This window comes from Melitaea cinxia, chromosome 12, assembly GCF_905220565.1.
Source record: "Melitaea cinxia chromosome 12, ilMelCinx1.1, whole genome shotgun sequence".
NCBI lineage: Eukaryota > Metazoa > Arthropoda > Insecta > Lepidoptera > Nymphalidae > Melitaea > Melitaea cinxia.
In genome coordinates, this window is record NC_059405.1 from 13,359,411 (window position 1) to 13,376,060 (window position 16,650).

The 16,650-nt window shown below is 32.5% G+C and overlaps 1 protein-coding gene across 1 annotated transcript in view; it reads right to left on the reverse strand.

The window, feature by feature from the left end:
• The window catches only part of LOC123658451 (transferrin), a 28,267-nt gene that overhangs the window by 9,243 nt on the left and 2,374 nt on the right, over positions 1-16,650 (reverse strand). Inside the window, exons 3-7 of the mRNA XM_045593873.1 lie at positions 12,734-12,873; positions 5,074-5,192; positions 3,201-3,360; positions 1,641-1,798; positions 1,233-1,437 (exon numbers count right to left, since the gene is read on the reverse strand). Of these exons, the coding sequence (XP_045449829.1) occupies positions 1,233-1,437; positions 1,641-1,798; positions 3,201-3,360; positions 5,074-5,192; positions 12,734-12,873 (782 nt within the window). The remainder of the gene's footprint in view (positions 1-1,232; positions 1,438-1,640; positions 1,799-3,200; positions 3,361-5,073; positions 5,193-12,733; positions 12,874-16,650) is intronic.

Consider the following 16,650-nt stretch of genomic DNA (forward strand, 5'->3'; position numbering starts at 1 on the left):
CATTTGTATACATAAATATGTGTAGATACATGCATATTTGACAAAATTCGTTTTATGTGTTCAAACAATATTGAATTGAAGATGATATGCATGCATTCAGCCTGTATGAGTAACATACCACTGTTGGACATAGGCCTCTATCTCCAAGTAGGAGAACTATTGGAGCTTAATCCACCACGCTGCTCCAATGCGGGTTGACGGATATATTCCTTACTATTAGTATCTAAAGATTGCTATTAGGTACTTATGATAATAACCGGGGCCGACGGCTCAACGTGTTCTCCGAGGCACGGTGGGGAGATCCACAAAGATAGACATCGAATCCGGAAAGAAATAGTTGTACGAATACAAATATCCATCCCAAGCGGGAATCGAACCCGCATAATGTCGGTGTTTTAGGCGACTATTAGGCACCACTACACCAGAGTGGCTGAAGATAATATATAAAAATAATTAGCAAAGTACGAGAATAATATATTGACCGTGTTATATCTTGGCCTTGTTTTTTGCAAGACTGCATGTTTAGGTGTTGAAAATATTTAATAAACTATTAAACATACATCACGACTGTGTATATTCAGACCCCTGTCTAGTGTAAGTACTCCTTTGGGACCTAATAAAGTTTTGCGTAAAATACCAGCAGTATCGTTTTCAATGGTTGGTTGGATTTCTTGGAATTGTATCATCGCGTATAATAAAATTAAACGAAGCGGTATTTTGCGTATATTTTAAAACAGGGTTTATTTTTTGAGGTAAAACTTCTTTACGCACGCTTGACTTGAAACATAAGTTGGTGAATGCGTGACGAGAGCGTTACGAAAAGTGTGATCGGATGAGGCGAACCGAAGTTGAGAGGGAGATATAAGTTAGTGAAGATGAAAGAGAGAAAGAGTTCCGTTTTGTACAATCGTTTTTTTTTTCAGTTTTAAGGATTATTATAGATACAAATAGGTACATTGAAACATATTTTGCCATTTTGGTCTTTATACGAGTAACCATTTATCTATGCTTGCTCTTGTGTATTATCATAGGGTGTCTTTAAAGAAAATACATATAATCTCATAAAATAGGTCCGATCCTATGAGTCGTGGCGTGATGTTTTTAATCTAGGTATATACTTAACAACAATACTCAGGTCAAATCGAGCAATCGAGCAGTGGTTAAGTCATGAAGGAAATATGGGAAAATGAAATATAGAAGACAATTCTTAACGAGAGGTATATTAAACTCACCAGCATCAGCCAACTGCTTGATCTTTTCTCTTAAGGGTGACAGTTTAGCCAAAACGTCGTTGTGTCCAAGAAGCCCTTGCCAAGGCCTTGCAGCCCATGAACAAGCCTTTTCTCTGACTGGGACCTTTGATCCATCCACGCATAGATATGCGAACTCGTCAGGGTTCTCTGATGATTGGTTAGCTGGGATAGTGCCGACTGGGAGCTAAAGTTTTAAAACGTATTTTAGGAATATTATAAAAAATTTTAATTATGTACGAACGTGTTGAAAATTAATAACAATAATACATTTTTTATTTAGCACAAAGTAATTTATGAAATTAAAATGAGTAAGCGAAAATTCAACAAACGTTGGACGTTGCGTTGTTAATTTCGTAAAAGAGTAACAAATTGGTTGTAATTACTCACTCCGAAAAACTTGCGTACGTAGATGACCTTTGTGAAGGCTACTTCACCACCATTATGAGCCAGACATCTCAAAGCTCCTTCGTACCCGCTATAGTTATCAGGATAATCGCATTTATCCGGATGCTCGCATAGAGCACACAGCTGATTGTATTGACCCTCTGTAATTACAGAACTCAATCAGAGAAATTACTTTTATACTGATATCGAAAAAAAGTAAGATCATAAATAAGCTGAATAACCGTGTCACGCCGTTTGAAGGGGCAGCAGTTGGTGAAGTGACTTGATGTTTTGAATTTTATGTTGGTAATATATTCTTGATTAAGTAACACTGCCGGTGTTTATACTTTCAGTAACAGTGGAGTTTTGATAAAATCAGGAATGGTTTCATATTACCAGTCCGGAAACAAATTGTGACCGATGCGGAGCTTGGGTATAGAAGGTGATTGTTATAAAATTGTTGAAGCATCAAATGTCAACAGTTTTGTTACTGTTCCGTCTCTATGAGCCGTAGGATAATGTCATGTAAAATTAGCGTAGGTATTCAAAAAATGTGTACATTTATTTTCAAATGAACTCAATAAATTCATATGAATAATTTTTTTAAATGTTATAAGTACACGAGACTACCCGCTAATCGGCCCTAAACCATCAATCTCTACTAGGCTTTAAGTCACGCTAAGTTACTTTATACTTATACCGTTCATTTTTCGTTTTGCTTGACATTACAGCGTGAAATTAAATTACTGCTCAAAACTGACAACTAAGAGGTTCGGTTGCTTTTGTCTTTTTAAATTCCTAAAAGTGGAAAAAACTAAAACTTTCGTTGAATGGCTCTAAATGATTTCATAGCAAAACTTTTAAAAACTGGGCCACGTCCTTTATTTTCTAGTTAATGTTTTGTAGCTAGAAGTAAATTTTAAGTTTAAATTAAGATGAATGAGGTTCTTGTAAACTTGTTTGTGTTCAGGCGTTTTAATTTCTTTTGAAGTTTAGTTTAGAGAGGATATTACACGATGGCACTGAAGCATTATTGGTGCTTCTAACCCATCTTGAAGTTTGATAAATTGCTGCTATCATTAGTTTTTCTAAATGAATCAAGCAAAATTTGTTGGAACTTCTAAATATTTTATTGCTTTCTTCAAGCCTATTTCAAAATTAACTTTAAAGTAATGGTTTTCACGAACAGCTGTTGCCTCATCTTAAGTTTAAGCTTTTAAATTTCAAATAAACTTGATTAGATACAGGCAGTAGGATAGAAGTTTATCAGCTTACAGAGCTGGTGAAAGTATAAATTATTTGAAATTTAAAATAGTCTTAGTTAACCAATTATACTAAGTTTTTTATGATGAGTATTGTTGTGATGGATTCCAGATTCTATAATTAATTGATCGATTTATGTCAACAAATAAATATATCAATTGCTGCCACAATTTTCTTTTTATAAAGGATCTTTTGATTTTGCTCAGTAATCATGCAAAATGTTATTTTAGTTAAATGATATGCATTTTGATTATGATTATTTATGATTTATTAATTAAATATGTAGAATTTTTTACTTACTCCAAGCTGAATTAGTTTTCGGATCTGGTGACCATGTACCGACGATGCAGGACTTTTTAAAGAATGTGGATAACGCACGAAGCTCGTTTTCTTTCGGAGAAATAGTACGGTCGTTCATTTTTGGGAATATAGATCGTTTCATTAGCATCGTCAGCGGAATCTATAAGAATGTATATTGTTTGAATCCTATATTTTGAGATAATAATAATAAAAACTCTTTTATTGCACACAGAGTGAGCAAAATTACAAAAAAAAACAGGAGAAGTACAAAAGGCGGCCTTATCGCCAATGAGCGTTCTCTTCCAGGCAACCTTTGAGCGGAGGAAATTGTATACCTATATGTAGATAGTTTAGGCGTACAGTTTTACCTAAACATATAAAATTTATTTAGACAAATAAATAATGAAAAAAAAGTATATGTACGTACATGACATATATAAATGGAAAGTTGTAATAGACATACATAGACATATATATAGTTAATGAATTATTGATATAATGATATGAGATATTTAAAATTGGTATATTACTTCAGCTAGACTTTCTCATATAACAGTGTATAACTATTATAATAAACTTTTTTGTTTGGGAGCTTGAAATATTGTTACGGATTCAACGATTTTTCGATGATTAAGATTTAAAAAAAAATGGAAGAAATTCTGTTTATTTACTACATTGCTAGCTAGTTCATACATTGGATCTAAAAGTTCAAGCATTAAAATTGACCGAATAAGACAAGTTTGTGAACTTATAGGAACTATATTTTCAACTTGTAAATGAAATAGTTTTGGTACGCGGTCCTTTTGAAACTATTGTGGATAATGTTCGGTTACGCCTAATATTAATTAATACTTGAAATATTTTAGCAGTAAATTTTACATTTCAACTGAGGTACATTTCAACTGAGGTACAATTTTACATTTTAACTGAGGTAGGGCACAGCAGGAATTTCCTGCTCAAAATATGGAGCAGCCCGACTGGGGTAGTACCTCGACCTTACAGAAGATCACAGCAAAATAATACTGTTTTCAAGCAGTATTGTGTTCCTGTTGGTGAGTAAGGTGACCAGAGCTCCTGGGGGGATTGGGGATTGGGTCGGCAACGCGCTTGCGACGCTTCTGGTGTTGCAGGCGTCTATAAGCTACGGTAATCGCTTACCATCAGGTGAGCCGTACGCTTGTTTGTTGACCTAGTGACATAAAAAAAAAAAAAAAAAAATTCGTTATTTCAAAAAAAAAAATGCTTAATTAAAACTAAAATAATTGGACATTAATCAGCTAAAATTGAATGAACATAAAATAGCCTGATATGTCACACTCCTCCCGGGCAAGTGCATTTCTGCTACATGCAAGAGTAGATGGGATTTATCTACCATGATGCTTCACTACGGTTTGGTAGATAATTTTCGTAGGTACCGATCATGAGAAGGTTCTTATGACAATATTTTGGTTTTGTGTGTTCTCCGAGGTGCGGTAAGAAGATCCACATGAACAACATCAATATATAAATAAATATATAAAAACATAAATAGCTATTATAAATAATACATTCAAACGCACCATCTATAATCTAGAAATAGAAATACGGTGCCATCTATCGGATATTTGTGCAACTTTGATGCCAAACCGCCATCTATTAGGATTTTATAGAACTAAAACGATAAATACACACTAAAGTCGTATAATAAACATTCAATTTGCAATAACGGGAACCCTAACGGTGGTCGTCAATTGTATATAAAAAAAATACCTAATGACTACGCAGTTATGACGTAAAAATAAAATACAAAAATGTTAATATTTTCTATTTAGTTATTAAAGTCAATGGCTCCTCGTAATCTTGAACTAAAGAAGAAATTGTATTAATAACTTACCTTGTACCCAACGTTTCGGTTGACTCCAGTGTGGCAAGACTTTAATCCCTTAAGTTGGTCCAAGTTGTTAAATGGGAGATCCTTATGAACAACTATGACTGCTTCGTAACGAAATTCCGCTATAGGAAATAAAAAAAACTTTAATTATTTTCTGATAATTTTAATACTTAAACATAAAGAGAAAAAGTGAAAAGAAAGAAGTGTGTAAAGGTGGTAATATAAAATAATACTAAGTATTTCCATATGAAATTGTGGTTTTATACGGACGAAGAAGAATGTGTCAAAGTATGTACCGTTGTTGTTATCTATGTAATTTTGCTATTTTATACGTTGTTTATTTATTCTAAAATGAAGTGGAACCAAAAAGGACTTTTATTTAAAACGGACTTTATATGCCTCATGTTATTTTTTTCCGAATCTAAACAAATAAATGAAATTGGAGTGTCTGTTTGTAATATTAAAATAACTCCTTTTTACTAAATGCATTTGGATGTACACGCTACATATACTAAAATAACATTTTTAAAATTTTTTGTTTGTCTATCTGTCTGTCTGTCTGTTTGTTCCGGCTAATCTCTGAAACGGCTGGATTGATTTTGACGAGCTTTTCACTGGCAGATAGCTGATATAGTAAAGAGTAACTAAGGCTACTTTTATTTTAGAAATTTATTTAGTTTATAACTCTGCGAACTGAACAATAACTTTTTTTGTTGAATTCCACGCGGATGAAGTCACGGGCACAGCTAGTAGTAATTAATATTTTATGACCGACAACTTTAAAGATAGTCTCTTAAATTAATCTTAATCTTGAGGTTAAGCATCGTATTTTCCGTATCTAGATGAAAAATTAATCACCGAAATGTATGTTGTTACTTGCAAAGTTTCTAAAGGACTGCACAAAATTTGATAATGGAATAGTATCAAATGACAAACAGCAGCTCTCAAATAAAAAAAAAATACAGTAAAATTGTGAATCCCTTGTATTGGAGTAAATTAAAAACAGCTTTAAATACGTGAAGTAACATAGTATCTATACATTTTATAACACCACAATATTCTCACTTCTGTTAATCATTGCTGGTATAAACAATTTCCTTGGACGCTTTTATCTTGAAGCAATACAATAAAGGACAGCTGCTTAATTAAGGGTCCATTTGGTGTTTATTCAATAAATTAAATTAAACTTCGTAACGTTGGTATATTTCAAAATTAATTTAATTTTCTATTATATTTATAATAAGTAATATTTAAAAAGTACAAAACAAAATCAACGAACTTAAACAAGCTATACATTATTGTTAATATTCTAATGCTTTATATTATATACATATTTACAATGCAAAACTTAAAAACCATTTGTTATTTGCAGATTTATTGTATTGCCTGTACAGTACCTTTGCTGGACACAGGCCTCTTTCTCCATGTAGGAGAAGGAATGGAAGACAGCTCAGAATAAAAACGTACAAGCTCTCTCGATGTGACATCAAGAATTGATTTACTAGCCATTTTTTAATTTCGAATTGAAAATAAACTTCTCTATGTATTTATTGCTTAATTAGAATATATTCGCTTTTGTTAATAATAATAATAAGTATTCATTATTTCACACTATTGACTTCATTGACATTTATATTATTTAGTAAATATTTTCCATATTTGCTTATTTTTTTGCAGACGATAAACTTTTAAAGTACCTACTTAGCAAGTCGTTCAAAATAGCGTATAAAAAATTATGCCAGAATTCAAAGAAATCTATTTCAATAAATCAACACGCATGAAACTACTAATATGTAAGCTATTTCAACTTTTATTGAACATAATAAATAATGATTGTGTTTGGAGGCAAACGAAAAAAAACCGACTTCAATAATATCGACAAGTAATACAAAGTAGGTAGACGAAAAAATAGTCAAGTAAATACGCATTATCAAAGATTACTCCAAAAATAGTCAGCAGATCTCGATAAAATTTAAATGTGGCCACATAATAAACATCAGCTTCCGATTAACTTAAAAATCGTCAAAATAGGTACAACCAGTGAAAAGTTATGCGGATTTTCGAGTTTCCCTCGATTTCTTTAGGATCCCATCATCAGGTCCTGGTTTCTTTATCATGCTACTACACCAGGGATATCCCCTTACCAACAAAAAAATAATTATCAAAATCGGTTCATAAACGACGAAGTAGTCCCCGAACATACATTAAAAAAATATATATATATGCGGTCGAATTGAGTAACCTCCTCGTTTTTTTGAAGTCGGTTAAAAAGGAAAACATGAAAGAGAAAATAACAATATATTTTCTACATCGGCAAAATCCTTTTCTGTGTTAAAGTGAAAAGTATTAAAGAAACTTAATCTGCTTATTATAGCTCGCTTGCTCCTCAATAGCAGTGAAGATATATTTTTATGAGTCCTACCTACCACTTACTTTACTACCTGTTTACAAATACATTCGTACCTATGTGTGCAACGTGTCAACTTTTTTATTCGAAACATGTATGTTTTTTACAAGGTTTTCCTTAAAACAGGTATGAGATGAATTGATATGAAACTTGACTGACTGGCCCGTTTGCACAGTATTCCTGATATCTGTTCAAGAGGTTGTGGGTTCGATTCCCGCCCTGAGTGTAATATGTATTTATTAATATATTAGTTATTTATGAATAGGTTTATAAAAATGTTTGTCTATATCAGCCGCGATTTCCCTAAAACACCGTCATTAAGTTGTTTACCTTAAGGAAGCTGACCTACGTTAAAAATATATATAGAAAATATTAATTTCTAATTCTTTCTTTTATTTTTTCTTTTTAACTCTTTCTTTTCTTCTTGTGAGAGTTTTAGGTTATATAATTTACTGGCGCCTACTTGAATATGAACCTTTGGCAAAGCTCCTGGGGGATTGGGGATTGGGTCGGCAACGCGCTTGCGATGCTTCTGGTGTTGCGTCGTTGCGTTGCGTCTATAAGCTACGGTAATCGCTTACCATCAGGTGAGCTGTACGCTTGTTTGCCGACATTGTGACATAAAAAAAAAATTCTTTAAGATCCACATGGACCTAAAATCAATGAATCTCAAAAAGAATTTAAAAATCAACTATAATCCTTTATTTATAAAATTTATTTCATATTATAATAAGAATTTATGCGTATACAATAAATAATATTAGCTCAAAGTATTATTAAATGAACCGCTATAAATTGTATAAAAACAAGTACCAATAAATATTTATCAATGTTTTGTATTGTAACTTTGTTATTTGCTTTGATTGTTATTTACTTACTGAGTATTTAAAAATAACTTTTCTTGATACTGTATCAATATACTTATCTATCTTAATGAAATAACTTTTAATTAAACGAAAAAAATATTTTTGTAATAAGAAAAATGTTTTAATTATAACTTGGGATTGTCGAGAATAATTCTAATTCGTTAATGTCAAAACTTTTTCTGTTTCTCATTTCTCACCGTAATTCTGTAAATAAGAATTCCTAAGTTTGTGCCGTCGCAGAAGTATTTTACGTGGAATAATCTTATTAGTCCTTGAAATTCTTCGAGTATACAAATATGTGTGGTTGAAACATTTTAGGATGGCATTCCATTAAATATACCTATAATAAAGGCTTAAGTACAAGCTAATTATATGCTATTTTTTTCAATAAATACTTCAAAATAAAATAAAACGAATGAAAGTGTGTAGTTTGAATTATATGTAAATTTTTATTATATTATGTAACTTTTGTCGTTAACTATATAAATATAACATTTATTATAATTTATCACTTACTTTAGGTATTGTTTATTTAACTTTCGGTTTAATTAAAAAGAAAACTTTTTTTAAAATCTTTATTTTAAAAAGCTTGGTCGAAAAAGCGACTACGACACTATATACGACTTCCAAAAAAAAAAACGTGATAAATAATCAATAAGTATAATATTACCTAGATAACAGTTTCGGGCATATAAGTCAATCATTGCCTGATTTTATTACTTTCATAGGGATTGTCCTTAAGGTATCCTTTATATTAATATGAATTTAATTTAATCGTATGTCGAGTTTTAAGAACGTAAGACCTATGACTGTCAGCACGTAGGTGAAAATATAATCATTGTTCAGTTCACAAAGTTTTAAGCCCATAACAAGCCGTATGTTAACAATCGCAGAATTAACGTGTCAGCTTTAGTTAATGTTGTGCCACCTTGACCCAACGTGTAGAGCTGTCATTACGTACTCTTTGTTTGGGCCCCTGTTACATGACATAAAAAATAACAATACGTTGAGAATAGTGGCTTAATGGAGAAAGTTTTACTTTCACCTATATTATGTAATCAAAATAATAAGAATTTATCCTATAATTTAATAGATTTACCGAGAAAATTAATTTCAAATGACAGTATATTCAATTTTTTAATGGTGAATTATTATGATTATATTGTACTAATTGTGGCTCGTAATTTTACTCGGCAAGTTTTAATTAGAACTCAATAAAATCGCTGTGATAAAACAGTCAAAATATGTAACTAAGAGTATGCAATTCAATATCTTGTTTCAGCTGAATGGTCTTATATTAAATCTATCCATCCTTACAAACTAACTCATTTATAGTATTAATACGGACAAATAAGCCCCTAAACAAAATTGTAAGCTTTAAGACTTATTTTCTTAGGCTTTATGCTGCCTTCGTTGTTGCTTTTGTTAAGTACATATCACTGTTTTCACAGGAAAATCTACCCTATAATGGTCGTCTGCGTTATTGTACCTCAGAGAGTAGGAGGCAAATTCACTCCCAGCACTTTATATATCGCGGTTAGAATCCTAATGCCTTATGTATGTCATTTACACGTTCTACGTCTGTGAGTAACATTTGCGAAACATGAATATTCAACTTGTTTTGGACCATGATTACATAAATTAAATGGTCGCGTGTGCGAATAAACTTTAATCGTTACTTTGTGACTCGTTACTTATTTTACCTACCGCTGTGATATATTGTTTAAATTTTAAGACAAATAAAAGGCGATAAAGTTATACTTGCAGCTTATTAAATAATAAAACTAATCCACCTGATATTTTGGATGTAGCCTGAACTTTGCTTCTTATGGACTAAAGATATAAGATTAGCTCTTTAGACAAACCAAAAAATACTTCAATTACATCGACAAGTAATACAACGTAGATTGACGATTAATCAAGTAAATAAGCGTAATGAGGATTAAATCAAAAGAGATCCATTCAGTTAGGTCAGAAAATTACTATGTATAAAAACAAAAGGGAAAACACCAGGAACTACGGGTTCTATCTCGCTTCGTGCCCATGTTTGAGTTTGTACAAATGTTTGAACCCGCTATGAATGCCTTTAGAGTCTCCCCCAGCGCTTAGAGCGTGGTTTGTGTCGATTGTAAATCATAAGCATTTAATTTATAAACTTTTCTCATCATGCTGTAGAATGTTGAAGCAAATTAATCTCGCATCATTGCTCGCAGTTACTGCCTACCATTTACTGACTAATTCACATAAGTTCGCTATAAAAGGAAATAAATAAAAAAAAAGGTAAATAACAGAAGTGTACGAAAATTTGAAGGATATAATATAAAGAAATGTCTTATAGACTTAGGTTAGCACAGAAACAAAAGCTGGCAGCTAGCTCGGTCAATGTACTTATCCTGGCTACAAAACTCGATAATGTTGCCAGTGCTTAAGTTCTATATATATATTGATTTTACTAAATCTTAGAAGAAGTTTACATATTTTTGTTATAATATTATTTGTATTAATATTTAATACATTAATAAATTGAGTGAAGTGGGAGAGTAAATGGGAAGTCAGGAAATGTTATTGCCCACTTCTTCGTTTAAAAGTCGATAGTGTCAAATATTTGATAATGAATTGAAATGAATAGTAAGAAGAAAAATACTCCCAACGCTTTCTCTTATTAAAATTACTCAACTTGATCAAACGTCACGGATGAAAGTTGATAATCATATTATGTAACAAATGCATTGACCTTTAGAGAATATATTTAAATGTAAAGGTAAGATAAATATACCTATAGTATAATAGTTTCGTATTTTAGTTGAAGAAAGTCGGCGAATTAAAACGATTGATCGATTTTATATATATATACATATAGACATTTTTTATATTTTTTATGTGATGTAGTCTTACGTTTGGTTTGGGTGATTTTCTGCCTATAAGTTAAACCGTATCTGTTCATAGAAATGTTTCTTTTATATAATTACTATGTACACTATCTGTAATACCTTTTATTATGTACGGATTCGTTTTCTATTAGAAACGAGAAAGTAAAAATATAATCGTGTTCAATCTGATCAACATCACATGCAAAATTTTCGTAATTGTTACACTGTTTGATATTGGAGAATAATGTTTATACTAAACTGACAATTGTGACAATAGTTCGACGCATTGTAATACTGAATATCAATTGAGGTTGTAATTTCAACCGCAACAATTAATCTCCTTAGTATCTTCTCCATTTTACGAAAGTGGCGAAATCCTTGGTATTATTCTGGTATTGTTCGCCGTTCAATTTAATTAGTTAGTATATACAGTCGACAATGATCATTATGAAGTTTATCCACCATAGTAAAAGTCTTCTTATCTACTATAGTGAAAGCATTGTTATTTATATTAATAAAAAGCAATTGCATAATATATTGATAGGCGGAAATCTTGGAAACGGCTAGAGTAAAATTGGAACATTTTCAAAAACGTAACGATTATATAATCTTCACGCTTTGACAGTTTGCAAAAAAGATAACGTCTGTCAGGTATAAACAGAAATTAACAAAATGAAATAGATATTATGTGAGTTTATCAGTAAATGATATCAAACAAGAGCCATTGTGGAAGTTATACGGAATTAATTCAAATCTATTTGTCAAACAAGTTTTGAAGTCAGTCTCCCGTCTTGCTCCGAGTATCCTATATCTCATTAAACATATCTCGTGCATACGAATTTGCTTATCTAAGTTTCAAAGCATGTTCGATTAGTTACGTAACTTGTTAGGTCAATGGACGTTTTAAGTTCGTTTGGTTATCAATGTCGGTAACAAGATTGAGTTTGATTACTTGTTGTAACGATTGGGAAATAATAAAGTTTTGGTAACTATAATGCATATGTATTATTGATTGAACTGTACATGTAGATATAGTTATGATAGTTTAAAATCATATAATATTACTAACTGACCCCGCAAACGTTGTTTTGCTATATATGTTATAAAGCCCCTTAACCCCCCCCCCCCTATCCGCCTTATAACTTAAGGGTATGAAAAATAGGTGTTCGATTCTCGGATCTACCCATATTGGGTTTTTTGGTTGGCACACAAAATTTCATGAGAATCGGTCAAGCCGTTTCGGAGGAGTTTAACTACAAACACCGCGACAATAGAATTTTATATATTAGATAATTAAAAAGTTCTGATTTTGCCGATATGATACTCAAAACTGTCTGGCAGTTTTTGTAGGTAAGCAGAACCTAATTTAAAGTTCAACCTAATTTGAATTTTTATTGTAATTTACTTTGTACTAAATAATATTGTTTGTTTTGAATGTAGCAACTTCCAATTTAATTTTAAAAAGCTTAATAATGAGACACTCATGGAAAATATCTATAGATAATATAATTTTTTCTCACCATCGGGCTCATCATCAGTTCTGTACTCTTGGAAGACGACAAAATCCTGGTTTGGAATTTTGGAAGCCATGTACATGTCTTCTGGGTCCACTGGAACGAAATCAGCCTGACGCTGCTGGACGAACGACAAACATTCGACCCTAGAAATTGAAAATTATATATCAAGATTTTTTTATATTACTTATTTCGTTTTCACTTTAATTTTTGATTAGATAATTTTGGTCTGGTTTGAAAAACGATATAAGGCCCGTGCTATGAAAAAAATATGAGAAGTGAAATCATGTAAAACAGAAACGCTAAGGAGTGACGCTGAGACTTGAGACTCGTGCATCGTCTCAAGAAAGAGATAATAAATAAAATACACACATACACTATTTTGTTTACATAGGAGTTTAATATGCCCACCTACTTCATGTTTCATAGAATATTCTGGAATAATATAATAAAATCTTTATACCTGTACGAGCTTCAAAGAGAATGAGGCATTATCGGGGACGTATTATTCAATTTAGTTAAATTGGGGATTGGACGTGTTAAAGATCAAATTGAATCAGGGTGTCTCGGAATTGGTCCGTTTCTGCCTACAGATTCTGTTACTTGAAATGGATAATTAAATTTTCTATTTGGTTTAATTATTCAATTTGTTTTAGATCTTGATTAACAATTATATTATGAACATACGGGAAATTCTTTTGAAAGTGTTTTGTATATATAATTTTATTAGGATAAGATTAAGAACAGAAGAAAAAGAAGAAAAAGCACAAAATGTAAAGAGAAATAAAGCGTGCATGATAAAATGTCTAAACATAATTACATATAATACTAGCTGTGCCCGCGGCTTCGCCCGCGTTTAAATCAGTGAGTCACAAAGTTTTATCGGCAAACTTCCAGTGAAACTCAAAATCTCATCAAAATCGGCTTAGTCGTTCCTTAAACCTTCCTCTTGAAGCCCTCTCTCCATTGGTAAAAAAACCGCATGAAATGCTGTTCAGTAAATTTTGAGGGAATCGATCACATACACTTTTGGGGACTTATTGTTATAATACACTAACTGTTGCCCGCGACTATGTTCGCGTGGTTATGAAGATATGCATTACTATCACGATGTTTAAGCAAATTATTTTTTTATTTCAGTCACTTGAAATGCTTATCACACTGAGTCATTTTTAAAAGGCACAATTTAGTATAATTTGTTAGTTATTTTTATAAAACCTCTCTATACACCACTTTTTTAGTTTTATTTTCAGGCTGCAGTATACATAACCTAGCAGGCGAACTTATAGCTGCTGTATATGTTTCATACAAACTATTAACCCCAATCAAACGCCCTTAGCAGTGGAATATCAAAAAATCCGTTCTAAGCAGACGTTTACTAACTATAATCTACCTCCCTGCTAAATTTCATCTTTGTCCATCCTGGATGGATGGACCATCCAGCGGTTTTTGAGTTCTCGTGATGAGTGAGTCAGTGACCTTTCTCTTTTATATATATAGATTACGGTGTTTTATTTGGACTCCTTTTCACCATCTATAGAGCATACATTTTAAATTTCGTCTCTTACTTTAAAAACATAGGCCTTTCATACAAACTTCCGACCCCCGTTTTATCCTCTTAGGTGTCGAGTTTCGTAAAAATCGTTCTTAGCGGATGTTTACGTCCTATACAAAACCTACTTGCCAAATTTCAAGTATGTAGGTATTATAGTTTCGGAGATTTCGTGATGAGTGAGTCAACCTACCATCCCTCGTTATAACCCCAAAAGGGAGTTGGTTTCTAAAGATACATTATTTGGACACCTTCTCACCATCTATAGATCATACATTTTAATTTTCAAGTCTCTTACTTCTAAAACATAGGACTTTCATACAAACTTCCAACCCCCGTTTTATCCCCTCAGGGTCGAGTTTTGTAAAATTCATTTTTAGCGGTAATTGACGCCCTATAAGGAGTCTACCTGCTAAATTTCAAGTTTGCAGCTGTTATACTTTCGGAGATTTCGTGATGAGTGAGTCAACCTACCATCCCCCGTTTTAACCCCAAAAGGGAGTTGATTTCTAAAGATACATTATTTGGATACCTTCTCATCATCTATAGAGCATACATTTTAAATTTCAAGTCACTTACTTCAAAAACATAGGACTTTCATACAATCTTGCAACCCCTGTTTTACCCCCTTAGGGGTCGAGTTTCGTAAAATCCTTTCTTAGCGGATGTCTACGTCCTATAAGGAGCCTACCTGCCAAATTTCAAGTTTGTAGGTGTTATAGTTTCGGAGATTTCGTGATGAGTGAGTGACCTTTCGCTTTTATATATATTATATTATATATTATATTATAGATTACTAGCTGACCCCGTAAATGTTGTTTTGCCATATACGCTATTAACCCCCTTACAATGTAGGGGTATGAAAAATAGATGTTGGTCGGTTTTCGGATCTAACTCATATGCACATAAAAATCGGTCCAGCCGTTTCGGAGGAGTATTGAAATTATGTTACATTGTGACTCGAGAATTTTATATATAAGATTACATCTTTAAAAAAATAGTATTGATAGTTCCTTAAACAACAATAAACTGTTTTAAAGAATCTATGTGTATACTGAAACTACTAAAATTTGGTTTTAGTATCAGCAGCAATTATATCGATAAAACAATACTTAAATTATGAAAATGCCTAAAATATGAGAAATAAGTAAACGTCGAGGCGGGCTTCAAATTTCAATTTGCTCGGATAATTGATAAGAACATTCGGAAGCCCCTAAAGACAGGCACTGAGATGAAGTAGGATTTATTTCCAACGCTGATTGCTAGATATGGCTGTGTATTGTGTATGAATGTTATAAATGAGAGAGACTTTACGAGTCTTTATTGCTATAGAAATAAGAGTTATATTTTTGTGAAAATGAAGTTTACGTGTAGTCTATGAAAATTCTGATCACGTAGTTTTATAGATGTGTGAGTAGGCTTCGCGACAATGTCTATTGTTACAGTTTATTGTCTATTTTGAACTGGAAATTGTTTTTATGGACAAAAGTTAGTAAATTTATTATTGTTAAGTAGGGAGGAGTGTTTACCATAGCATTTCAATTATTTGATTTGTAGGTAATACTTATTTAAGTTAGTAATACAGATGCCGGAGAGAATTTTCGTATCGCTTCAGCCTGTAATATCCCACTGCCGGGTAAAGGCCTCTTTCCCCATGTAGGAGAAAGATCAGAGCTTAATCCACCATTCTGTACGAATGCGAGTTGGCGGATATATTCCCTACTATGAGTAACGATCGCTATCAGGTGTACATGAGTCATGATAACAACCGGGACCGACGCGACGGTTTAATGTGCTCTCCGAGGCACAGTGTGGAGACCCACAAGGACTGTACAAAAACCCAGACCACGGCAAACATCTGGATGGCCAATAGGGGATCGAACCCGCAACCGCCAGCGCAACAGCCACAAACCAGTACTGTGATATTTGTATACTTGGTATGTTTCTGATTTTTTTTTTTGCACACGAGATAGGGTAAGTGCGTCTAAACGCGCCTGCTTGTAAATAAGGACCATCTCTTTAAACTTCCCACAATAAATGAATACTTAAATCAAAACAGATATCGCGTGCTCTCTCCCTAGTAACCAATTACAAAAGTGCAACACCATTCATTGCCTTCGCGCTAGTCATTTTGACACTTGCTGTGTGCATAACGTAGCAGTCAATATATAAAATATGCAAATACGATTTTACGGTGTTTAGTAAGTTACCAAATTTATTGCTTTTTATTCCGATTTTTATTTTATTTTTTGAAAATATGTCTAATTGCTTAATAAGTTCCACTTAAATATCTGCAAATAAAAGGCGGAACTTATTAGGGGTACGATGATTTAAAAGCGGTATGATTAAGTAGCTACTGACATAAATATAA